At 55.4% G+C, this 25,847-nt stretch overlaps 1 protein-coding gene and 1 long non-coding RNA gene across 3 annotated transcripts in view; one reads left to right on the top strand and one right to left on the bottom strand.

Moving 5' to 3' along the window:
- Positions 1-25,847, top strand: part of LOC146404936 (uncharacterized) — a 639,839-nt gene that overhangs the window by 454,965 nt on the left and 159,027 nt on the right. The gene's annotated exons all lie outside the window — the stretch shown is intronic.
- The window catches only part of HS1BP3 (HCLS1 binding protein 3), a 38,284-nt gene continuing 25,243 nt past the window's right edge, over positions 12,807-25,847 (bottom strand). For both annotated transcript variants that reach the window (XM_003354913.6, XM_013996311.3), the window contains exons 5-7: positions 21,858-22,018; positions 20,328-20,463; positions 12,807-15,021 (exon numbers count right to left, since the gene is read on the bottom strand). In XM_003354913.6, coding sequence (XP_003354961.4) covers positions 14,751-15,021; positions 20,328-20,463; positions 21,858-22,018 — 568 coding nt within the window. In that variant the 3' untranslated portion in view covers positions 12,807-14,750. The remainder of the gene's footprint in view (positions 15,022-20,327; positions 20,464-21,857; positions 22,019-25,847) is intronic.

Here is a 25,847-nt window from a genome sequence, read left to right as displayed (position 1 = left end):
ACCACAACGCCAGATTGGAGCTGTGAATGTCAGCTACCCCACAGCTCATGGCAATGCCGGATCCTTAACTTACCGAGCGAGGCCAGGGATCGAACCCACATCCTCATGGATACTTGAGTTCATAACCTGCTGAGCCACAAGGGAACTCCCCTCATATTTGTGTTTTTAAAAGATGACTACAACAGGGGCAATTTCATGTGTGGCAAAACTGTTGGAAATAAGGGACATGGATCTGGAAACAGAAAGGGGAGGGAATTGGGCTGTGAAGAGAGAGGTAATGTGGGGACACTATACATGTCCTCTCTTCTAGTTGATAAACCCAAACATAGTCTCCCTTTAAGAGGAGCCATCGGAGAAATTTTTGTTCTGGCCTCTGTGCCAGGAAAAGTGATGCCTTTCCTAAGATCTAGATATATTTTTATCTCCTGCGCCCGTGAATCTTATAAATAATTGCATTTCCTCTTTGCTTTGGTCACTAGAAACTCGACACATGTAATTCTACACACTGACTTTATCCTCGGCTTTATCTTAGATGGATATTTTCCTTCTGCCTAGAATTCTTTATTTATGGTATTCTTTTGTATTATTTGATTTTTCATAAGTGGCATCAAATTGTTTTTGGAATGAAGTAGAGTATAATAAAAGAATTCTTTAAAAGCCTGAACCTGAAAGGACAATAAGAATCCATACCTTTGGCTGTTTTGGCATGGGTATATTTCTCTACAGTAAATCCTGCTTTAAAGCACAGGGAAGTCTATGATACTGAAAGCGCAAACTGCCAAAAAAACAAAACCAAAAAACCCCTAGATAAGTTGGAGTTCATAAAAGCTTAAAATGTTTCTTCTTCAAAGGACGCTATTAAGAAAGTGGAACGGTAGCCCACAACATGAAAGAAAATATTTGCAAACCATATGTTTAGTAAGGGACTTGTATCTATAATATAGAAAGAACATTCTTAGAACCAGAATGGGCAAATACATAGAAACAGAAAACAGATTAATGACTGCTTAGGGCTGGAGGGGCTGGGGGGATTGGACTGTGCAAACTAAGGGGTGTGGGGGTTTCTTAGCGGATGAAAATGTGGTAGGGTTGAGCCACTCTGTGAATATAATGAAGATCATTGAATTGTACCCTTTAAATGGGTGAGTTATACAATGTGGGAATTATATGTCAATAAAGCTACTTAAAAAAAAAAAAGAAACTGCCCAAGAGTTCCCGCTATGGCACAGTGGGTTAAGAACCCAACTGCATTGGCTCAGGTCGCTGTGGGGGCATGGGTTCCATCCCGGCCTGGCAATGGGTTAAAACATCAGGCGTTGCCGCAGCTACAGGGTGGGTCACAGCTTTGGCTTGGATTCAGCCCCTGGCCCAGGAACTCCCGTATGCCAAGGGTGTGGCCATAAACAATTTTTTTAATTAAAAGAAACAAAAAACTACCCAGTTGCCATGCTTGGCCCACTTAGTAGACTTGAGTGTTAATGAGAACTCAGGTCTACATGGCAGCACAGAAATGGGTTCGAACTCCAGCTCAGCCACTTCCCAGCCATGCAACCTCCTCAGACAAATAGCTTCATCTCCCTCAATGCCGACGGTGAGGTGTGATGCACAGCGGCCGTGTGCTGGGTCAAGGGTGCTGGCACTCAGTAAGATCTGAATCCACTGCTCCCCAGCGGGTGCTCCTAGGCGGTATCTTTGGAAGGTGCCAAACTTCCTAAGTGAGTGGGACTTGCAGCTTCTCTTTGTGAGAATTGACTACCATTGGCCTGGTTGATACTTAAATATTTAAATAACCCATTGGACTTTATAGGTCTGAGAAACTCAGAGAAGGTGCTGGAAGTCAGGAGTGCAGCTGAGGCCACTCTTCCATCTCTGCTCCCCAGGGAGCCTGGCCCAGAGTGGTTCTGGGTCTTACTGTCTCTCAGTTGTCTGCCCTTAGTGCTCATTTAGCTGTTTGACCCTCAGCCAAGGGGGTCTTTTTTTTTTTTTTTTTTTTGTCTTTTTAGGGCCACACCTGTGGCATATGGAGGTTCCCAGGCTAGGGGTCGAATAGGAGCTACAGCTGCTGGCCTGCGTCACAGCCACAGCAACATGGGATTTGTGCTGCGTCTGCGGCTCACACCACAGCTCTCTGCAATGCTGGATCTTTAACCCACTGAGTGAGGCCAAGGATCAAAGCCGCAACCTCATGGTTCCCGGTGGGATTCGTTTCCTCTGCACCACGATGGGAACTCCAAGCTGCCCTACTTTTAAACAGTCCCTGGGGACAGCCCTGGGTCTGGAGTTCTTAGTCATAAAATCACAGAAAGTCAGTTCCTGGCCCCCTCATGTTCAAGGCGAAAAGATCAGGGTACAGAGATGGGCAGGCCAGGCCACAGTGTCCTCTCCAGCTCAGTTCTCTGGAGGATACGGAAGCGTTTATGGAGCCCCTGCAGTGTGCTACTCTCTGCTCCACGGTTCACATGCACCCCCTCCCTTGATCCCAACAACAAACCTATGAGGTAGATGTTCTTTCCCCCCTTTTATAGATGAGAACACAAGGGGGAAGTTCAGGGTCACTCAGGGAGTAAGCAAGCTGGATTCAAACCCAGCTTGTCTGATGCCAAAGCCCACGCTCACTCTCCTGGACCCGTCCCCCAGTTTCTCCATTTCATAAGTGGCACAGGTCACAGAGAAGAGGGGTCTCCTCCACTGCCTCCCCCACCCCCCAAGAGGGACTCTGCCCCCAGACTCTGGATTTTCAGGACGTTCTTGGGCCTCCCCTTGTTGAGACGCCTGCCCTCCTGCCCCCCTCAAGTTAGCTCATTTCTCTCCCCAGATGCTGGATTCTCGGCAGCCCAGCCTCTTCTGGTCTGCCCCTCTCCAAACCTGAGCTTGAGTGCTTCCACTTAAACTTCCATGAGAAAAGGAGCAAGAATTATGGAAGCTCTCAGTCATAAGCCTTGAGTCTATCTCGCAGGATGCCTTTTGTTGCCAAGGAAAACGAAACAGATGTGTTGGCAATGGTTTCAAATATTTCCTGCCAAACCAGGGGAGATCTTGTCTTCGGTTTAGATGCAGCCAAGAAAGACAAGTCCCAGCCCTTACCATTCCCAGGAAACATGCACACACACATGGGATGCTTCAACCTGGGAGGCCGGCACTCCCACCAGGATGCAGCATCAGCTGTAGAAACACGCTGCCTCCTTCTGCCTTTCCTGGCTTCATGCCTTCCATCCTCCACGGCCCCCCAAATTTCATATCACCCCCTGCTTTCCATCATCTTGCGACTCCTGGCCTCTTGGCCTGGCAGGGCAAGGCCACTTTACTCCCTGGGCTTGGTCCTCATTATGTCCTAGATACACTTGTGTGGGGGGGAGTGGTAAAATTGACCATTTTAGCCATTTTAAAGTGTACAATTCCGTGGTACCTAATGCATTTACGGGGTTGTCTAATCATTGCCACCATCTCCTTTCATCACCCCCAAGGAAAGTGCGTACCCATTGAGTAGCGACTCTCTACTCCCCCAGCCCCCAGTCCCTGGTAACCACAAACCGGCTCTCTGTCTCTTTGAGTTTGCCTGCTCTGGGTATAGCACATAGATGCTATCATACAGTATATGGTCTTTTGTGTCCTCTCTACACACCACTTCCCCCCTTTTTTTTGCTTTTTAGGGCTGCACCTGTGGCATACGGAAGGGGTCAAATCGGAGCTACAGCCGCTGGCCCATACCACAGCCACAGCAATGCGGGATCCAAGCCGCATCTGTGACCTATGCTGCAGCTCACGGCAGTGCCAAATCCTTCACCCCCTGAGCGAGGCCAGGGATCAAACCTGCATCCTCATGGATACGAATCAGATTTGTTTCTGCTTCACCACAATGGGAACTCCTTATGTCCATTTCTTTCACTCAGCTTAATGTTTTCAAGATTCATCCATGCTGGAGCATGTGTCAATATTTCAAATACTGGTACTTTATGATTGAATAATACTTTATGTTGAATAAACAGGTTGAAAAGCACCTGTTTTTCAGGTGCCTGAGAGGTCCAGTTTACCGAAAAGTGCTATGCCGAGGCCTGCCTGGCCACAGGAAAAAAAAATCACCAATTCTTGCTGGCCTGATTGGCAGGAGCACAGAGAGAACTGATGGCCAGCTAAGAAACACAGATGTTCCAGAGCTTCTGGCTCCTGCATGGCAGGTGGAGCTTACAGACTTGGCAGAGAAAGCCTTGTGTGTGGGCTGGGCCCTTTGCTCTTGTCCCATCTTAGCTGAAGGGGAATCCTGTAAGGGCCCACCCTGATGCCCATCCCCTGAGGCCAGGCATTTCTGTGAAGACAGTGGCTTGAGCCACCAAAAAAGCAGGCGTGCTTCATCAGTCCAGAGACAGAAGCCAGGCAAGCCCAGGACTGTGAGCTCCTTTGGCTAAAGTGAGGTCATATCCTCTTGGGAGCCCTCAGCACCTCACTGAGACCAGGCCAGAGGCGCTAGAGACCCTCAGCCAGGATGGGCACTGAACAATTCCCAGGGGAATTAGACAAAACCATTATGACAGTGGGAGGCTTACAATTCCCCCTCAGGCATGATGGGTCAAGTGGACCCAGCATAAATCAGGATACAGAAGCCTGAAAAACATATTAAATACTTTCGAAATCACACACACACACACACACACAGATATATATACATATCTTGAGTTTATGTGTATATATATACATATATCTGTATGTATGCATGTTTGTATACGTGTGTGTGTGTGTGTATCTTCTACAAATAGAATATGCATTTTAAATATCCACTGACCATTTTAAAATTTGGTTATATCCTAGGCTGCCCAGAAAGATTTTTAACTTACAGAAAGTAGCAGATCCCATTCTCAGGCCATAATTCAGTAAGACTAGAACTAGATTACAAAGAGATAATAAAAAACAGCGCTAAAACCTTGGAGACAAAAGAACAAACATATCAACACTACTAGTAGTTAAAATACCTTTTTGGTTTTAAATAGGAAATAAAAACTGGAAATTTAACTTCTTGGAAATCAGTGAAAATGAGAACATTATATGATAAAATCTATAGGAGGGGGCCAAAACCCTGCTAGACGGAATTTCGTAGCCTTAAGTGCTTTTAAAATTAACAACTCTGGGGCAGGTCGTCCCCCACACCAGGTGCCCCAAGCTCCTTCCCTCCATTTTGTCCATCTGCTGGACCAGAAAACTCTACCACCGTCGGCTGAATGTTTGCTGAGCCTCAGCTGGAGCCCAGAGCACCTGCAGGCTCTGTGCGTGGGGCACTCACTGAAGGTAGGGCATGGTCTGGGGAGGCAGGCCTGGCTTCCTGGAGTGCTGAGTATCTTCTGGGCTAAGGAACTTCCTCCCTGTGGCTCCTTTTTTCTTTTTTAAAATAGATTTCATATTTACATGTTCAAAAAAGAGCAAAGAGTAAACTTGAACGGAAAATGCGGAGTCCCAGATACCTGCTGTCCCCATATTATCACAGCCTCCCCCTCCATCAACAGCCCCACCAGAAGGCACATGTGTGATCACTATTGTCCAAAGTCCATAGCCTACATCAGGCTTCACTCTTGGCGTTGCTCACTCTATGGGTTTGGACAGACAGATGATGACGCGTATCCATCGTTACAGTATTATACACAGTATTTTTACGGCCCTAAAATTCCTCTTTGCTCCACTTACTCATCCCCTGGCAACTACTAATCCTTTTACTGTCTCTATAGTTTTGCCTTTTCCAGAATGTCATAAATTTAGACTCGTAGAGTATGTAGGCTTTTCAGACTGGCTTCTTTCACTTAGTAATATGCATTTAAGTGCATATTATGGGGTTTTTGGGTGGCTTGATGGCTCATTTCTTTTTAGTGCTGAATAGTATTCTTTTGTCTAGATGCGCTATTGTTTACTTCATCATTCACTTCCTGAAGGACATCTCGTTAAGTTTCAAGTTTTAGAAATTATGACTCAAGCTGCTATACACACCTGTGTGAACGCTGTTGTGTGGACACACATTTTCAGCTCATTTGGGTGAATACTAAGGAGTGTAGTTGCTGAATCGAATCCCAAGATATTTTTTACTTTTGCACTGTGCTTCCTTTTTCGACAGCTTTATTTAGGTATAATTTACATACAATAAAACTTCCCCATGTTAAGCCTGCAGTTCATTGAGTTTCGTTTATAGTCGTGTTCAAACGTTAGACTATTCCTCTCACCTCGGAAACTTGCCTCATGCCTTCATGTCTTCAGTCTTCCCTCTTCCCTGCACAGCCCCTGCCCCTGGCAGTGGCTCATCTGCTCTAGCTTTGCCTTTTCTAGAATTTTCTAGAAATGGGATCATATGTATGTATTACCATGTTTTGAGATCCATCGCTATCCTTATATCTGCCAGTAGTTTCCTCTCCACGGCTGAGTGGTATTGCCTCGTAGGAAGGTAGCTGCTGGTCTATCCAGTGATGGATATTTGGGTTGTTCCCTTTGGTTGGGGCGGGGGCTCTTAGGAAGAACGTTGCCATGGACGTTTGTGCAAGTCTTTGTGGGTGGGGCTTCTTTTCAAAGGGGAATCTAGACCCTTCCCCACCCCCTCACCCCACTGCTGCCCAGAGGGAACAGGAGACAGGAGGAAGTTGGAAAAGGCCCCGAGGCGAAAAGAGGAAGGGCACTAGTGCTGAAGCAGCTCACGCCCTCCTCACGGTCCAGTCGGGCCACAAAGCTGCCACCAAACTCTCCTTAACATTCCCTTCCCTGCCCCGCCCAGCCAGTTGCTCTGAACAAAAGGTCAGGGGCCAGAGGGAAGCTGGTGTTTATTTCCCCGTCTCCATGGTGCTGGGCGAGCAGGCTGTAGGTCTGGAGTGTGTAGGGTGCTGGGATGAGCTCCCTGGGGCCACTGCCCTGCGGGTGTTATTAGGAATCTTCATCAGAATGACATCTTTTCCAGCACATTCCATCTACCTTCCCTCCTTAGCCTGCCCCGGCCCATCCAGATCCAGGGCCCTGGTCACCCCCCATAGTCCCCGGGGGCCAGGACCCTCAGCACCAGGGCCCAATGGTTTTGCATGTGGTCCCCACTGCTGAGGCCCAGAAGCCGGCTGTGTTAGCCTCTCGCGGTTGGCGGGCTGCTGCTCAGAGAAGCCAAGCAGCTGGAAAGGACCCAGCCTCTCCTCTCTCCTACACCCACCCTCCTTGCAAGCCCCAGAGCCTTCCCTTTCCACCCAAAGGTCTGGCTCTCACTCCTAGATGAAGGCAGTGAGCATCTGAATCCTCAGATTCCTTATAGCACAATAAACCGCTAACGATGCCGCAGAATTTTGATTATTCACATATAACATGCACTGCGAACCAGGAAATGATCAAAGAACTTCACAAATATTGATTAATTTTCTCCCTTAACTACCCTACTGAGGCAGGTACAAATATCATCCCCATTTTATAGGTGAGAAAACTGAGGCACAGAGACAGTCAGTGACCGGCCCAGGACCACACAGCTAGGAGGCTGGAGAGCCGGGAGTTGGTTCACACTTCCAGCTGCCGCACGCGGCTGCCCATGGATTTTTGTATTTGTTTGTTTCATTTTCCAGTCATTAATTTCCTTAACGGTTTTATTGAGGTGTAATTTAATGGTATAATTTAAGAATTCACCCGCATCAAGTGTATAATTAAATGATTTCAGTAAACGTACAGAATTGTGCAATCATTACGATAAACCAGTTTTGGAACATTTCGAACACTTCCTCATTCCCCCCTACCCCCCTAAAATCCACTTGCCACCTCCGGCCGAAGGCAGCTACTACTACTTTCTGTCTCTGTAGATCTGTCTGCTGGAACTTTCAGATCAGAGTCAGATAGTATGTGGTCTTTGGCGTCTAGCTTCTCTCAGTGTGATGGTTTTGGGGTTGATTCGTATTGTGGCATGTGTCAGCACTTGATTCTTTTTTGTTGCTGAATCATGTTCCATTGTGTGCCTGTCCCAATTTTATTTATTTATTTATTTATTTATTTATTTATTTTCGAGGGCTGCATCCGAGGCATATAGAAGTTCCCAGGTTAGGAATGGAATCAGAGCTGCAGCTGATGGACTATGCTTCGGATCCAAACCATGTCTTCGACCTATACCACAGCTCTCGGCAACGCCAGATCCTTAACCCACTGAGCGAGGCCAAGGATTGAACCTGCATCCTCAAGGATACTAGTTGGGTTTGTCTCCACTGAGCCACAACGGGAACTCCCTGTCCCAATTTTACTTATCCATTCATTGGCTTATGGACTTGGTGTCTGCTCCCACTTTCTGGCCATGGCGAATAAAGCTGCTGTGGGTATTTGTGCACGAGTCTTTGTGTGGTCATAGGTTTTCCTTTCCCTTTGGGTCTATTCCTAGAAGTGGAAGTGTTGGGGTGTCTTGTAAATTTATGTTCAACTTTTAAAAAAACTGCCAAGCTTTTCCCCAAATGTGTTGCAGCATTTTCCATTCCTATTTTATATAGTCTGTGGGGCCAGGGTTCCCATCCTAGGGCCACCCATATACCAGGCCAAGCCTGACTGGAACCCTAGACTGTCTGGGCAGTAAAAGGAGCCTTCAGGGCAGCACTGGGTCAGGCTGAGCCTCTTTGCTACTCCTGGTGTCTGAGAAACAGGTGGACAAGAAGTTAGCTGTTCTACTTTCTAACCTAAAAAAATTGCCCTCTGGGACCGAGAACACTTCTGAGGGGGAAATGAGCAAAGTGGCTATTAAACCAAAAGGAAAAACAGAAACACACAGGTGGAGAAGCCAAGAGCAATCCTGCCAAGGGAAGAAAGCCCACTTGAGAAGGCCGGGGCAGAGGGCCCTCGGCACCCGGGAGTCCGCCGGCAGCCCTCACACTCTGGAAGCCTGTCCATCGCCAGCTTTGGCGAATCTTCTCCAACCTCCTCAGAGGCCTGACGCCTGGAAAACCACCAGGCCCTTCCAGACAGACCTTCTCCAGGGCAGGGCCACCCCGGGGACAGCTCGAAGTGTCACTGACCCTCCAGCTGGTGCCATGCATTGCTGTAGAGTCGCTCCTGCCAAGATTTGAAGAGAAGAGCTTTCCATATTTCTGGTGGCAGCTGCAGTGAGTGAAATCTAACCGTGGCGCCTGGCAAGGGTCCAACAAAGGTATTTCTGTCCCAGCTCCCTCCCCGACTCAGACAGGGAGTGGGGACCACAGGGCGGGGCTGAAACATGCCCAGAGCACGCAGGGACATCACGGAGACCACGGCTTGGATAGGATGGGACGGGATGCCACCTGCCTCAGCTTGGAACAGGAGATATGCAGGGCCTGCCATTGCCCTGGGTATGATGGCCCTGTGGGGGGGCCAGGCCACACGTTGGCCACATGGGTCAGGCCCTGGGGCCCCACAAGTCACATGCTCAGCGTGTCCCACTCCCACTCTTGGACACAAGCCGTGTGCAAAGTCTCTGTACTCTTGTCACCGGCGGGGTGATTTCTCCTAAATTTTGTGTGATCACAAGGGCCCAAGACCACCTGATACCAGATGGTATCTGACAGGCCCAGAAGCTGATACGGGAGGTAGGAAGTCATGACTTCTTCACTCAAGTACCTCAGCCTCCTGAAAGGTACCAGACCCTCAGGGACGGCACTGGCTGCAACAGTGTCCCCCACCCACCCTGCCCCAAATTCCTGTCCCCATGAACCTGTGAACAGGACCTTAGTGTAAAGGAGACAGGGTTTTGAGATGTAATTAAGGTAAAACGAGGTCCTATCCCAACAACTGGTTTCCTTACAAGACAGGGAAACTGGACACAGACCCAGAGAAGACCCAGAGGAGAGGCCCACGTGAAGACAGAGGCCCAGGAAGGAGGCCGGGCGAAGACGGAGGTGGAGGCTGGAGCGATGCGGCTGCAAGCCCAGGGACCGCATGGATTGCCCGCAACCATCAGAGGGACTTCTGGCCTCCAGAACTGGGAGGGAGTAACTTCCTGCTATTTAAAGCCTCCTGGTTTTTGGTACTTGCTGCGGCTGCCCTAGGAAATGAACGCAGGGACCAGGAGCCGGGCTCAGGTTGCGTGTACACTGTGTGCGCTGGGGGGGTGGTGGACAGGGGTGGCTGCATGGGAGGAGTTGTGTCTGCTGTGTGGGCAGGAGGCCCAAAGAACGGAACAGGACCTAGGGGCGTGGCACGTTCATGGCAAATCTGGCTCTGGTGGCACTTTTCCTATTTTTGCCCTCCACCATGCCTAGAACAGGCACTGCACCCAGGAGGTGCTCAGGAAATATCCCTTGGCCATGCTGGCCTGATATCTCCTGTCCCATGTCCTTTGAGCACCAGAGCTGTGTGTCCTACACTATCCTTCCCTGCCTCTGCCTTTTTTTTTCTTTGTAGGGCCGTACCTATGGCATATAGAAGTTCCCAGACGAGGGGTCAAATCGGAGCTGCGGTTGCTGTAGCCTACACCACAGCAACACAGCAACATGGGATCCAAGCTGCAGCTTGTAGCAACGCCGGATCCTTAACTGAGACCAGGTATCTAACCCGCATCCTCATGGATACTAGTCAGGTTCTTAACCCACTGAGCGACAGCGGGAACTCCATCACTTGCCTCTGCTTTGCACTGCATTATTCACGAGCTTGTGTGGCTCCTTGTATGAGCTTCTTCACCAAGCTGACTGATGCCCAGTGCCATGGGGAGCTTCTAGACTGGAAGGGCTGACCAGCATTTTTTTCTATGCCTCTCCCCTCCTGATCCTTTCTCACATGTCACAGTGCCCGCACACAGTAGGTGCACTAAATGCTTAGTGGTTTTGAATGAGCTCGGCATGTGAGGAAGTAGACGTGATTGGCTAGCTGGGCTGGAGAAAGCGAACCCAGCTTTACTAAAAAAGCAATTTAGAGGCTGCTGCTATTTGCTGAGTTAGCAAAGAGGCACAGGCTTTCACCCTCTGAAAGCTGTCACTAGGGGTGCCCACTTACTGAGGCTGCGCACTGAGCCTATAACCCCCGTTCCAGAAGTGTGGCTTATCCTGAGCACGACCTGAGAAATGCAATCCCTCAGCTCCCACCAGGGGCCAGAGCTGTGATAAACCAGAAGCTGAGGTCAGCTCTGAGAAGGACGGGCGTCTGTGCTCCAGGCTGGACACACCACGTTACATACACCTGTTGTGCACCTGGGTCCCCTTCGCTGTGTCGTACGTAGCGCCACGCCTGGAAGTTAAGGCCAGTGCCCAGGGCTAGAGGCTGGGCTTGGCTGAAGCTGGCAGTGCCTTCTGCCACATCCCACTAGGACCCAGCTTGCCCTGGGCAGGGGGACTGATGTGATGAGCGGGAGTAACCAGCCTATGGAAATGCCTCCAGGAACAAATAGGACGTGACGGCCCACCCGGCCCTTCACAGGAGCTCAGGGATGTCTCTTCACTTGGCTCTGCGGGGTGAGGGGACATCATACAGCTGAGCTGGACTGGAACCTAGATCCCTCTGGTCCACGGAGGCTGGCCCTTGGGTCAGTTACCCCCAACCATGAGGCCTCAGGGGATGGCTTGGAGTGATCAGAGTTTGCCCTGAACGCACTGTCCGAGACTTGAGCTGGAAGGGTCAGCCACTCACGAGGGCTCTGAGTGTTGACCTCTAAGCATGGCCATCAAGACCCAGCAGCACTGGGAGGTGCTCGCTGTCCGGTCGGACCTCCAACCAGGGCACGCGCTGGTGGCTCTGCTGCCTTCTCTCATCCACAGGAGATATTCAGCTGGACAGCTGGTGGGCAGAGAGCTGAGTGTTACCCTCCACGCCAAGTCTCTTTGGAAACAAAACAAAGCCTAACACCAGGGCTAGATCACCACTGTGTATTGACAACACCAGGCTGGCAGCTGGGCAGGAAGGCTACAGGGCCCAAAAGACATCTGGACTTCTGCCGCCTCATTTGCATCCCGTTTGAGGGCTCGAGCCTTGGGCCCTAGAGCACGCGGAGGAGAGATGGGTTCCAGACTTTGGCACTGATAGGACCACGGGACGCCAGAGCTTAGGAAGGGCGGGTGCCCCCAGCGGAGCTCGCCTCCCAGCCCGACCGGGACAGGAGAATGGGCCAGAGCCCCTGGCTTCCTGAGGGGAACATAGGGGATGGGAGCGGGGGCCCCGCAGCAGCTGGCACATCCTGTCCATGGGCTCACACGGCGTCAAAACAAACCAACCTCAGTAAAACCTCCTTCCTCAGTGAACTCTCCTCTGCAGGCTCGTGGGCTGCGTGGTCCTTCTCAAAATGGCCCAACCCCCTGTCCTCTGGAGCCAGGAGCCCCATGTGAGCTCAGCTGCAAGAGCCAAAGCCAAGTGGTGAGGGAGCCCGGGGAGGCGGGGGTGGGGGGAGGCTCACAGGCTGCGCTGCACGGGGCTCCCTGGGGACGCTGGCTTGCAGTCGTCTGCTTAGAAACTCTGGGTCCTGGGCAGGAAGCAGCATTGCAGAATCTGACTCTGGCAGGAGAGTGGAGGCCGGCACAGGTCTGGATACAGACGGATGGGCTTATTCGGCAGGGCTGTCTGGCGTCAGGGCCGGGAGGGCTTCAGGGCCAGTCCAGCCTCGACCAGGTGAGGTCTGGAGAAGGAAAATGTTGCCTTTCCAAACAGGTCCTGGTTGAGCAGTGACCCGACGACCCCACTGGGCCTGGGCCTCTGGCCCCTCGCTTTACACAGTGGACCCTTCCCCCTGCCCTCGCCCCGCCCTGCCCAGCAGCAGCCCGAGAGGCCTTGGCATAGCCTGGGTCCTTCAAGGACAGGTCTCCTTGGGGAGCCCGCTGTTACAGAGACAGTGCCCCGTACTGTCCTCCATCAGCCCAAGCACGGAAAAGAGCACCACTAACAAGTGCTGGAATGAGCCACCGACACGGACTTTATTGGACGACGGGGTGTCATGGATTGGCCAGCAGGTCACAGACTCGGGTGAGAAGACGAGCCACGGAGCCTCCGCATCTGGAGAGGCGCACCTCTTTGCTGAGGGTCCGGGGACCAGGCCGACAGGGAGGAGGCAGGTTCTGCCTATGACGGGCCTCCTCCCAGCCACCCCCAGAGGCACCTGGCGGCTGCACCCTCTGCTCCTATGTCACATGTTGGGGGAGGTGGGGGGAGGGGTGCAGGGAGGGAGGGGCCCGGAGGAGACAACGGGGAAGGGAAGGGGACCAGGCCCTCCCCACTTCCTCCTTCCCTGGGAGGCCTCCGCAGTCACCCGGGGCCGGGTGCGGAGCCTACCTGTGCTTGAGGGGTGGGGGGTGTGAAGGCCTGGCAATGAGAGAAAGGGGGGCAGCTCGTGGGGGCGCCGAGGCTGTCCCAGAGCCAGCTCAGGGCCTGGGGAGGGGGTCCCTGGGAGCCCAGCTAAGGCAGAGGAGGCGGAGGAATCAGGCTCTCGGCCCCCAGAGCCACCTGTCTCCTCTGTTGCTGGCACACATTGGGGGGCAGGCTTTTCGGGACTGGACAGCCGATGGAGGGGCATGACACCCAGGGCAGATCCGCGTGCTCCCACCTGCCCTGCAGGTCCCGGCACAAGGCAGTGGGTGCTAGAGACTCTGATGCAGCAACCACTGGCCCCGGCCCAGGGAAGCCCTTAGGGTTGGCTGCTGGCCCTGATGAGGAAGGGCCGGGGTCCTTGTCTCAAACCCCCCTTCCAATCCCCGGTCCAACAGCACAACCCAAGGGACGGCAGTGGTTGCATTTCCTTAAAAACAAATCTGTTTCATTAAAAACTAGCTCTGAACATGAAGAATATATGAAAAAAAAAAAAAGGCATCCTTTGCTCCATTAAACATCATACATTCATTGAGAATTTCCTGAGCTCTGTGCCATGCCCAGACCCGTGTGCCAAGGCGCAGGGGTGCAGAGAAGTCTAAGGCATGGGCCCTGCCCAGCACAGGGCTCCTTCTTGCTGGGTAGGTTGGGGACAAGCCCAGACCCCGAGGGCAGGGAGGGCCCGGCAGCATCCTCCACTAGACAGATGGGGCCCTTGAAGCAGCAGCCCGAGAGCGTCCGGCCCAGCCCAGTCCAGCTGCAGGGGTCCTTGGAGGCTGGGGGGACCACTCTGCTCAGAGATGCTGTGCTGGACATTGAGCACACGGCCAGAGGCCCAGGGAGGCCGCGGTCTGGCCAGGCCTTCCTAGGAAAGGAAGAAGGGGAGACCTGGGGCCTGTCAGGCCATCCACGCCCCAGAGCCAGCCTGGGCCTGACGTTTCTCTTGAGCTTTGCCACAGGGGAGACACCCTGCTTAACCACCCTGAGGTGGTTCAGGGCTGCCCTACCCAGCCAGGCTCTCCTAGGCACCCACTCAACAGCCCTCTCCTAGAGACCCTCCCATGGCCTGCAGGCCCCCAGGAGTCTCTGCTGACCAGAGACTCCAGAGGGGCTTGGCCTGGAGACCCCGGCCTGACCCTAAGTTGGCCAGGCCCTCCCTCCTGTGTGGGGCTGGCAGAGCCAGTGGGCCCAAGTGGCGCCTCAATAGGCCCCACCTGTCTCACAACACCCTGGGGGCTGGGCTCCTGGTTGGCAAGGCAACCCCACATGCTCTCCCGTCAACATCCACGTGGGACAATTGAAGTTCCAATTCCTAGAGTGACCTTGCTCTCTGCATCTTGCAGGGTTCCATGACCCCATGGGCCTGAGGAAAAGGGAAAAGGCAGTACAGGGGTCCTATGCCCTGGGCTTGCACCCTCTCTCCCTTGGAACAGAGGTCCTGGCCCTACAGGCACGTCTGCACCTCCCCACACACCCCTGCACCGGAGAGGGTCTACGGGCTCAGGAACAGCACGGGGCTGGGGAGGCGGTCAGAAGAGGCTGGGAGCAGCCTGGCCAGGCGCGTCGTGGTCCCGGATGTACTGTAAGATGTCCATCTCGTCCATGGCTTGGATTTGCTGCTGCTGCCTCTGCTGCCCCGCCACAGCCTCCGATGGACTCGCTCTGGGGGGAGCAGCTGGCTTTCTGGGTAGCGCTGGCTTAGCTGCTACTGGCGGTTTGGGCTTAAGCTGGGGCTTGGGCTGGGGGTGAGGTTTGGGCTCAACTCCCAGGTTCAGAATCTGATCCAAATCCTCTTCGACTCTAGAGAACCAGCGGGGGAAGCCATGAGCACAGCCTCCTGCAAAAGGAACAAGCCCCCACCCCCCACCCCCTGCCACCCCAAAAGGCAGGAAGCCCTGCGGGCCACTGCGCTCAGCACCCACCCCCGCCTCCCCGCCTGGCCCTTCTACCCATCCTGTCCCTGCAGAGGAAGCTAAGGGCAGGGCTCTCCTTCCCTGCGATTCCACCAGTGCCCAGCACAAGCAGAGCTGGCTCCTCAGCAGCCTCTGCAGAACTGCCTTTCAGGTGACCCCGCTCTCAACAAGGTGGCTTCTTTGGGTGACTTTTCCTTCAGCCCCTCAAGAAATAACAGTAAGAGCTGCCAGGTGTGCCAAGCACTTCAGACCCGTTATCTTGTTTCATGGCCCAACAACCCTTGAGGAGGACCGCCTAATCTCCACCTTGCAGACACAGACACTCCAGTCCTAGGAGGCTGAGCCACCTGCCTGAGGTGACAGCATGTGGCAGGGCCTGAGCTGGAACTAGGATGTCTGGTTTCAGAAGCGGAGCTCTCATTCAGACCATGTTTAGCCAGAGAAAGAATGAATGAAGGGCTCTGAGCCATTGTGGGGTGGGGTCTGCCTGCCCAGCGTCCCCTGGGGGACCACCCGGGCACTAGACAGAGCCCACAGTGGGCTAGAGCTGCCCTTAGCCAGCGCCCACCAAGATCCACCATGCCCTGAACCTGATGGCCCATTGGCTGGTGGGACTGAAGACTGGAGCAGTGTGACAGTCACACAGAGCCAGCCCCAGGTACTGAATGGCAGGAAAGAGAGGCAGACCTCGCCCGAGGGAGGTCCTGCTGCGGGAACTGAGTTCCTAGAGGCCAGATGCACAATGGGAGACCCAATTTCCCCACCACCCGCCCACCCAATCAACACTTCCACATCTATTAACTCGCTTAATAACCACAAAACACTGTCTGGCAATAGATATAAGCCCTGTTTTATAGATGTGAAAACCGGGGTGCAGCAAGATGAAGGGCCTGGCCTGGGGCCCACAGCTAGCGGGCAGAGGAGCAGGACTCCGCAGAGCGTAGCTCGGTCTTTGGGTGCGTCTGCCTTCCTGGGGCACCTGTGCACTGAAGCCCTTTCTCCAGCTTCAGGTCAGGGTTTCTCCAGGGTCCAGGCTCCCTCATTTTATTTTTTTAATTTTTTGTCTTTTTGCCATTTCTTGGGCTGCTTCCGCAGCATATGGAGGTTCCCAGGCTAGGGGTCTAATCAGAGCTGTAGCCGCCAGCCTATACCAGAGCCACAGCAACGTGGGATCCGAGCCGCGTCTGTGACCTACACCACAGCTCACGGCAACGCCGGATCATTAACCCACTGAGCAAGGGTAGGGACCGAACCCGCAACCTCATGGTTCCTAGTCGGATTCGTTAACCACTGAGCCATGGCGGGAACTCCAAGGCTCCCTCACTTTAATCTGAGGCCCTAGCTCCCCCTGCCAATCACACCTGCCAGTAACAGTGCCAGGCCTGTGGCCCCTGCGGACCCGCCCAGATCCCCTGGGGAAAGAGCTTTTCGGGTAGCCACCCAAACACATGCATCCTCAGGGAGTCTCCTGGGCGCCAGGCCTCGGGACACCTGCCACGCACTCCTCCTGTCCCTCAGTAGGATGGTTCCATCTGGGACACTGTCACTCAAAGAAGACCCAAAGCAAGCAGAGCTGCAGGATAAATGGACAGCCCCTCCCCCTCCCTGGGCTTCGGTTTCCCCACCTGCGAGGGGCCGGATGAGGTCATTTCAGGAATGCTCCAGCTGCCATTAGATGCTGAGAAAGAAGGACCCCTGACCAGAGCTGGGCAGAGGGTGAGCCGTGTGCTTTCCTGGCCTAAGTGAGGGTCAGGAATGACACCCCAGACCACGTTCCCAGGGACACCCCGACCTCTTTCCTGCCCCCCTGGAGAAACTGTGCACTGGCCAGACCGATCTGGAAGAAAGAGCAGGAGCCCCAGGCCTGGGGAAGGTCTGATAACTATCCTGGGAGATTTGGCAGAGTTACAAGGAAAATTCCCACTGAAATCCAGGAATTCCTAAAGCAGGCTTCCTGGCCCTTCTTCAAACTACGGCCCAGCAGAGAGATTCAGGCAGGCAGCCTGCTGCCACAGCTGGGCCGGGAGGTCCCATGTGTCTAAGGGTAAGATATGCCTCACACAGCCACGCTGGGGACAGGGGAGGGAGGGCACAGGTGCTGGAGGCAGGAGACCCTGGGGGCCTTGCCCAGGCCACTTGGCTTCTCCAAGCTCTGGTTTTCTCATCTGCCAAATGGGAACAGTTGCATCGCCCCACAGGGTTGGACACTGTGTACACAGATGTACAGCACAACAGGCAGAACACAGTTCTGTTCCTCATCCGGCTACTCCTTCAGTGGCTTCAGCCCACGCCACCTCCCTGGTCCTCAGTCTCCCCATCTGTGAGTGGGGTCCAGCTTGGACACCAGCAGGGCTGAACAAGGCAGGAGCAGAAGCGAGGCCCCTCTGGCCAGAACTACTCTCAGCACTGCAGGGCCTGGCAGAAGCCTGCGTGAGGGTGGAGGTGCCCTTCCCAGGAGGGGCTGCCTGCCAGGTACCAGCTACTAAAGGAGCTGTGGGTCACTCTGCCTGCTTCCTGGGTCCCCCTCCTGTGATGGGTCACAGAGCCCAAGGGGAGAATCCGGAGTCTCCACGGACAGCAGAGAAATGAGCAGAGATGTCTCTCCAGTCCAGTCCCAGAGGGAACGGCCCCAGCCAGGCCTTCAAGGAGAGTTCCAGGCAATCTCGGGAGGCATCACCCGGGACAGGATGCTCCTGGCAGGCTCTGCCGTGTCCCAGCTCCCTCCAAGTGGCTGCCCTTCCTCCAGCTCCCCTGGGGCAGGTGCTGGCTGGTGCTGCACCCCCACTGGGGGCTGGGTGCCTGGAAAAACTCAGAGGGACGGAATGACCCTCAAACAGGGCCCTTAGGGAATAAAGCAGCAGCTAAGAGCTTATGTCAGAGTTCAGGATTTATACTGGCTAGAAAGCAGTGACTCTCTGGAACTGATCAGAAGCTGGATTTGCTCTGAGGTGGGAGGCGAGGCAATCATACCTGAGGCACAGGTGGCTACTCAACATCCTTGGCCAAGGCCCCCCCCCCATTTCCACTTGGGCTCCCTGAGTCATGGCTAAAAGCAGGTCCCACTGATGAAAGGTCCAGGTCCCCTCTCCTCCAGGCCCTGCGGACATGAAGTCAACCACCAAGGGGCTGGAGGAGGCATCTGAAGACCCCAGTCCTACCCCTCCTGCCCAGGTCCCTGAAGAGGACAGAACTCAACTAAAGACCAAAACTGGGAGTTTCTGCTACGGCACAACACGATCTCTGCAGCACCAGGGTGTAGGTTCGATCCCCAGCCTGGCACAGTGGGTTGAAGGATCTGGCATTGCCGCAGCTTCAGTGTAGGTTGTAACTGTGGCTTGGATCTGATCCCTGGCTATGGGAACTCCATGTGCCATAGGACAGCCAAAAAAGAAAAAAAAAAAAAAAAAGCCCAAAACTGGGGCCCTGTGCTGGTAAGGAAACGGGGCTTCTCGGACTCCAAACCCCGCCGAGACGGCTCTCCACGCAGCCTCTGGGTGGCTGATGCCAGTGATGGGATGAGTGGGTCATGAACATTAGAAAGTTTATCATCAGGAAGCCCCATCACTGCCTGGAGAGTCATGGGACTCATGCGAAGAAAAATAAAATATGGTTCCTGTTCTTAGGAAGCGAATTCTTTCCTCACCAGGTGTCTGGCAGAGTGAAGGCAGGGCGCAGTGACTCCCAGAGCACCGGGATGCAGGATGCTTTACCAAGGAAAGGGTCCCAGGACCAACTGGCATGTGAAATGCTCTGAGGCATCCCCCCTCGAGCCATGTGTGCCCACAGACTGCAGGCTTGGAAAGTTCTGTTTAACGCTAGTACCACCCCGGCCAACTGGTCACAGAAAACCTTTGAAGGTAACACCTTTCAACACCCTGCAAACTGGCATTCTGCAGAATCTGGGTTGGAAAGCACCGGTGCAAGGCACTTAGTGTGAACTGCCCAGAAGGTCCCAATGGTTCTGCCCGGCTGAGTCCTGGAGACGAGGCAGCAGAGGCTCCCTGGAGAGGACCGGCTCCCACGGGGCCCAGCTGCGCCCTGGGGCCGACTGCCGTGACTGCTTCCCTGTGCCTCCGCGTTACCCCTCAGTGCCTAACCACAGTCCCAGCATCTCCCGGGGAGCCCTGCTGCCGGCATGTCAGGAGCGAGGACACGGGATGAGAGTGAACAGCTGCCAGGGGCCGTGGGGAGATGTAATGACAAGGAGCCGCCACTGTGACTCCGCTGGGCAGGCACTCGGGGCTAACAGCCCGCGGCTGCTAACGAGGGAGGGGATGACAGCCTCCTGGGATCCCATGGCCCGTCACCACGTAACTGTTCCTGAAAAGAGACGGCTCAGTGTCCTGTGACTCGTCAGGCACAGCCTGCATCCCGGGGACGTGGATGACGTGCCGGAGAGATGCACGGTGCCCAGTGTGCCAAGAAGGCAGCGGCACAAGCAGGAGCCCAGGGAGAGCCTGCCAGGCTGGGGGTGGGAGGCGGATCTGCCCCCCTCTCCTCCTCTAGGTGCTTAGGGTCCTGGAAAGGCTGGAGGACGGGACACAGGCTGGCTGACTGGGGTTCCAATCCCAGCCTGTCACTTAGGAGCTCTGGCTTGGTGCCAGTTACCTCCCCTCGCCTCCGTTTTCGGTGAAAAGGAGATAATAGCACCTTTTTGGGGGGTGGGAGCTGTTGTGGGGATTAAACAAGATGATGTGTGAGGAGCCCAGCATCCTGTTTAGCACACGGCACACACCCTCTGGCTGTCAGTTTTGCACATTTGTCAACCTACATCCACGTAACAGATTAAGCCTCACTCTCTTGGTACACCTGCCGCTGTGACCCTGCCGCTGTCCAGAACATCTGCGTTTTGCCTCCTTCAGGTGAGCTGCAGGCCACCAAGTGTCAGGTTTATTTGTTGCCACACCTGTTTATGCCATCATATAATTTAATTATTCTTTATATAAATGATGTGTATGCATGAAGTTCGTTCTTTCTAGAAGTTGCTGAGCCGCTAGCACCACCTCCAGCCCCCTGCCCTTCACTGCCTCCTGGCCGGCTCCCCCACCCCCCACAGGCTCCCGCCTTTGACAGAGGCCAGGATTCCCTCCTGGGAGCCGGAGGATGGTGAAGTGCTCCCGCGCTGGGCTGGAGCCCTGGCTCTGTCCAGGCCCCTCTCAGGCCTGGCGAAGCATCACTGGATGCAGGTGGTACCTGAATAGATCCTCTGAGGTCTCCCTGGGGCCCAGGCGGGACGGGGGTCCTCCACTCTCATGGGCAGCAGGCAGCAGCAAGGGGTCACCCAGGGCAACAGCTCCGCCAAGGTCAGGGTCGTCAAACAGCTTCAGGGCTGTGGAGGAGGCAGCGGCAGAGTGGTCAGAGGGAGTCCCAGCCTGTCCTTGGCTGCCTGGGGGTGCAGGCTGCAGACAGTCTGGCCCAACCTCTAGGTGCAGCTGGGAGAGGGTGTAAGGTTGTCCCTCTGCCAGCAAGGTGAGCACAGAGGGACCAGAGGAACGGGGCCAAGTGGGGGCAGGGGACAGGTGCTCATGGGGCCTGACACACCTGTCTACCCAGCTATCCCCCACCTCCCTCCATGCTAGGTGGGAGTCAGCTGATGGCCCCACGGCTGGGTTCCTGTCCTTGGGGCCACCACACTGCATTTAGGAGAAAACAGCCTCTTCAGCTCGCTGCCCCAGGCTCCCCAGGACCCAGCCAGTTGGATCTCTTAGCTCAGCCCCCAGGGCTGCACCCCCGTCTTTCAGAAGGTGCTTACAGAGTGCCAACCACCAGCCTGGGGCTGCTGCCGCTGGGATGCAATGGTAGCTCTTCTGAATGTAGCCCCTGCCTCTAGGAGCCGGGGTCGGCTCCACCCCCTCCCCATCCCCACTGTTCAGCGCTGCCCTTTGTGAACGGTGACTGCAGCCCCCTCTCCTGGAATACGTTTTTTCAGCGGGCCTGGCAACTCCGCAGCTGAAATACAGTTCCTCCACCCGACCCGCACCCAGGAAGCCTTCCCTGGTGCCTCCACAGGCTCTGCTCAGACCTGCTACGGGCCCAGGCTACCCTGTAGTTAAGGGGATGTCCTGTGTCCCATGGGAGGCCCCAAGGCTGGGACTGTGTCTTACTCATCCAGGTGTCCCTGGGCCCAGCACAGAGCCTGGCCCCCAGTGGGTGCTCACCAAGTGCAGCTGAATTAGTGGGTGACATCAACTCCCCACCCTGGATGCAGACCCAGGCCAGGGAGGAACAGTCAGACCCAAGGACGAGAGTGGGTCCCAGGGCTGCTCAGCTTCCCTGCTCCAGCTCTGCGCCGGACCCTCCCGCGGGGTCTCTGCAGGCACACAGAGCTTCCCGTCAGAATCCGAGTCCCGCAGAGCCCCAGCACCCCGGGGCTGGGTCAGCACCCACTCTTCACCAGGTGCCCACATCTGGCGGCAGATGTAACGAGGGTGCTCTGACACCAGTCACAACCCACACTTTTCAGAGCAACAAAGAAAACCACCCTCTGCTTCCAAGGGCTGATGAGAACAAACAAACAGCCCTGGAGTGCTCCAGGCTGTGGGGACACAAGGCACGGGACCAGATCTCTTCAGCAGAAAATCTCCACTGACCGAGTCTGTACTGTGTCAGAACAGGAAGACGGCCCTTCTGCTCATGCGCAGTGGGAAGAAGCCACCTGCAGAGGTTGGCTGGGTCACCCAGGAGGCACTGAGAGCGAAGGGAACACCCTGGGGCTCTACTTACGGTCCCTGGAGGGTCCGCCCTCCGTGGGGCCCTCAGGGCGAGGCTTCCGGCCGGGGCCAAAGAGCCCCTCGTCGGGGTCTACCTCCTCATCAAAGATGGTGAGCCGGGGCGAGGGTCTGGGCTTCACGGCCACCTCAGGGTGTTTCCTGGGCTTCTTGGAGCTGCAGAATCACAGACAGAACTCAAGTTAGGACTTCTTGCAAGAGGCCTGCCGGTGGGCTCGGGCAGCCTGGCCAGAACCACACGGGTGTGGGGCAGGCTTGAGCTTGTGTCGGGAAGGACCCTTCCTGGGCCCTGACAAGGGGGTCGTGAGATGCTGCCAAGGAGGCAGCCCAGTCCTGTGCCCGGGGATCAGCCACTGTTGGCACGTGGGGGAAGAGCGGCTGGGCCTCTGGACCACACAGCCGACCGCGGACAACTCCAAGGCCTAAAGGGCCAGCAGGACTCAGGCCTGCCTGCGGGGTCAGGGGTCAGAGAACTCCTCCTTCCGGAGCTGGAGCTGCGGGGGCTGCCAGACCTCAGCACTCCCTGGGGCCAAGCTGAGAGTCACTGCATGGCCACTCGGAAACCAGCAGGGATGCATGAGGCTGCAAACCTCCGGGCCTGGCCCCAGGGAGAATGGAAGAGAGCCTGGGGCAATGCTCCTTGTTTCCCCCTGCGTATTTCATTCTCCTTGAGCAGTGTAACCCCCATCATTCTAGAAACCACCACAGTCCCACTGAGCAAACCCCACCTCCTTCAGGAAACCCCTCGGGCTCTGTACCCCTCAGGTCCCTCATTCCTCGACTGGGGAGGCCCTGCTCTGGGCCAGACTCTGCTGGGGGCAACCAGGAGGGGGCTCGAGGGAAGCTTTTGGACCTCAGGAGGCTTTATTTCCTGATCCGGGTGGTGGTTCACGGCATACACGTCAACCTTCAGGGAACTGAAGGCTGCAGATCTGCACACGTCACTGGAAGTTATACCGCCAGTAAATAAACAAACTTGGTTTTCTTTTAACAAGGGGATCCAGCCCCGGCTGATGATGCCTAAATTAGCCATTTGAAGGTTCCTGCAAAAACCAGACATAAGCTGTTAACTGGAAGTGGGATTTCCGTGGGCCTGTCCGCCTGAAGGGCCGTTCCAATGGGACGAGGTCACCCTCTGAGCTCCTGTTGGCGATATGACGTGGTTAAGCCGCATGGACCCCGCTGTCAACAATGGCACAGGTTAAGCCGCAGCAGATAAAAATAGCGGGGCTGCCCTGGGGGCTAGAGGGCAGGGTTCTCGAGGTGGCCGTTCCCAAGGGCTGGATTTAGATGCCTGGCAGAGCTGGGGGCTTCCGGCAGAGATGCGGAAAAGCTATGAAAGGTGGGGCTGCAGCCACCGGAGGTTGCAGGACCAACACATGTCCGTGCTCAGAGCTGGGCCCCGGTGGGAGGATCTCTGTCAGCAGACAAGGACACAGTGGTTCAGAGAAGCTGGGTGTCTGCTCAAGGCCACACAGCAGGCAGGGCTGGAGATGCGACGGTTGTCCCCCTGCTCTTTCTCCATTCCAGGCACAAGCCAGATGAGCTGAAGCCACAGGCCATCAGGCCCACGCCTCTGCTGAGGCAGAACCCCATTGACAGGCCCCAGGCAGCTCTTTGCATCCCTGTGGATTCTGATGAACTGTGTGTAGGAGAGCCCGTGGGCCAGCCCGGAGCCTGCAGGCTCTACTCCACCACTGCCCCTCATTCCCCACTGCTGCCGTCCTTTGCTTGGTCCCGCTCCTGGGTCCCACAGGGGCTGCCGCAGTGGAGGGCAGAGAGCCCCCAGCACCCCTGCAGCTCCCAGGGAGGCCGGGGCTGGGCCTGACCGCTCCACTCTGCAGCCTCCCTCTGCAGGTGCACCCTGAGCAGAACCAGCAGCTCTGAAACGGCTCGTGGGGAAGGCACAGCCACATCCCCTCAGCAGACAGCCCCCTGGGGCAAGGGCTGGGGGCTTTTCCGAGGACCAGAAATCAGAGGAAGCCCAGAGAGAAGGGAGGGTCTGAAGAACAAAGGACGTGAATGAACAGACATGATGAATTATCTCTGGAGAAGCCACGCCGAGATTTCAATGATTTCCCCTCTTGCACCTACTTCTGGTTCGCAGAGCACAAATTAGGCCCGGCTTTCCTGCTATGTGAGTTTTCCTCTCAAATCGGATGAATGCTCTTGTTTTTCTCCCTGGAGACGTTTTTTTTTTATCTTTTGTTGTCTTGAATTGAAATAAAGCGACTCCTCAGCACATGGGGCTGCTCAGTCAGGCACCATCTGAACCCCACCCTGTTCGTCTCCCCAACTCCCCCGACCTGTCTCCAGGGGAGACAAAGAACAAGAGGAAACACGGAGCTCTGACAGCTGAAAGCTCCAGGGATCTGGGCTGGTTGGCCCCAGATTCAGTCTCTGGGGGCTCAGGAGTGTGTCTGGTCCAGCCAGAGCAGATGCCAAATAAACATCAGATGAGAGGATGGATGGATGAAGGGGTGACGGAAGGATGGACAGACGAATGGATAGATGGACAGACAGCAGGACAGTACATCTCAAATCCAGACTTATTTCTGCCTCCTCCCTCAGGGAGGGGGGAAAAGGAGTGAAGAGAGGGGGCTCCCAGCACCATATCAGACAGAGGCCCTCTGCTCCATCACTCCTCCTCCAGACGGCTCGCAGGCACCCCCACTGGTCTCCACTGGTCCCTTGGCCCATGTGTCAGGGGCCCATCCTTTCACCCTGAGCTCATGAGCCCCTCGCATGGGCAAGACCTGTGCTGGGTGATGAGGGCCCGGAGATGAGAAAGACCTGGCACTGTCCCCACAGCAGAGCAGAGTCATAGACACGAGCCCATCGTCACCACACATGCAATCACACTATGATAGCTGGAGCCCAGAGGAAGGAGCCCACCCAGTCCGAGGGCTTCCTGGAGGAGGTGGTGTAGGGGTGGACAGTGACCTAGGGGGGTCTCAGGGCAGAAAATGACATGGGCAGAGAGACCCTCAACCTCTGACAGGCTGCAGAAGGCATGACTCGAGCAGCAGCAGGAGCCCGGGCCCCCGTGGAAGCTTTGCTCCTGGTCCATAGAGAAAGGCTCAGGGCCAGAGCCGGGGAGGCACGAGCAGGAAGGATGGCAGGAGGCCAAGCGCTGATAAAGGGACCCTCGGACAGGAGTGGCGAGTTCATGATGGTGCCAGGTTCAGGGTGAGGACAGGCATTTCCCACGTGAGGCGAGTCTCTCAGACTCCAAGCCCCGCACCTTCCCCTCCCTCACAGGTTGCGTGAGCGTGGATGCGGGTTGCACACATGGGCCAGGGCCCTGGTGCCCCTTCCATTCCCCTCTCAGCCCCGTCTCCATCCGCGTCCATCCAGCTGTCTGCGGGACACAGTGCCCAGCTGTGCTGTGCCCGCCGCCCACCTTCTGCACCGAGGCCACAAACGATGCCCCACTTCTCCCTCCACCACAAGAAGGCTGGTATGATTAGACTCCAGTCACTGGGGTCGCGGCAACTGAGCATCAGACGGCGAGGTCTCAATGGACGGAACTGCAGCTCCTGACCTCGTGCAGTGCCAGCGCGGCACAGGCTGCACAAGGTGGGCGGTGGGGCTCCCCGGACGGACACAGGCATGCAGAAGCGTGCTCCTGTGGCACACACGTGTGTGCATGGACAGACATCAGCCTTCCTGCTGTGTGTGCCTGATAGAAGACAGATGTCCAGGCCCAGCCACAAGCTGCAGGCGGGTGTGGAGCACACTTGAGGGAGAGGCGGCAGGTGCTGTGGCTGACAGCTCTGACAGGCCAAGGAGCGGCCCTGCCCACAGGGCTCAGGCGGCTCTGGTGACAGTGATTGACACAAGAGTGTCCTCCCCTCCAGTCACCCAGGGGGCTTGTGTCAACGTTCCTGGAGGCACCTGCCCCCATGGCAAGTCCCCGATGGGGACTGACGGCCCAGGACCCTGGGATGCAGAGGCATCTCCTAGACAAAACAGAAGACAACGG

This window comes from Sus scrofa, chromosome 3, assembly GCF_054392235.1.
Source record: "Sus scrofa isolate SSC_HxYL_T2T_F1_AM1 chromosome 3, Sscrofa_HxYL_maternal_Yorkshire_Landrace_v2.0, whole genome shotgun sequence".
Taxonomy (NCBI): Eukaryota; Metazoa; Chordata; class Mammalia; order Artiodactyla; family Suidae; genus Sus; species Sus scrofa.
The sequence above is the reverse complement of the archived record's forward strand: the minus strand, read 5'-3'. Positions and strand labels throughout refer to the sequence as shown.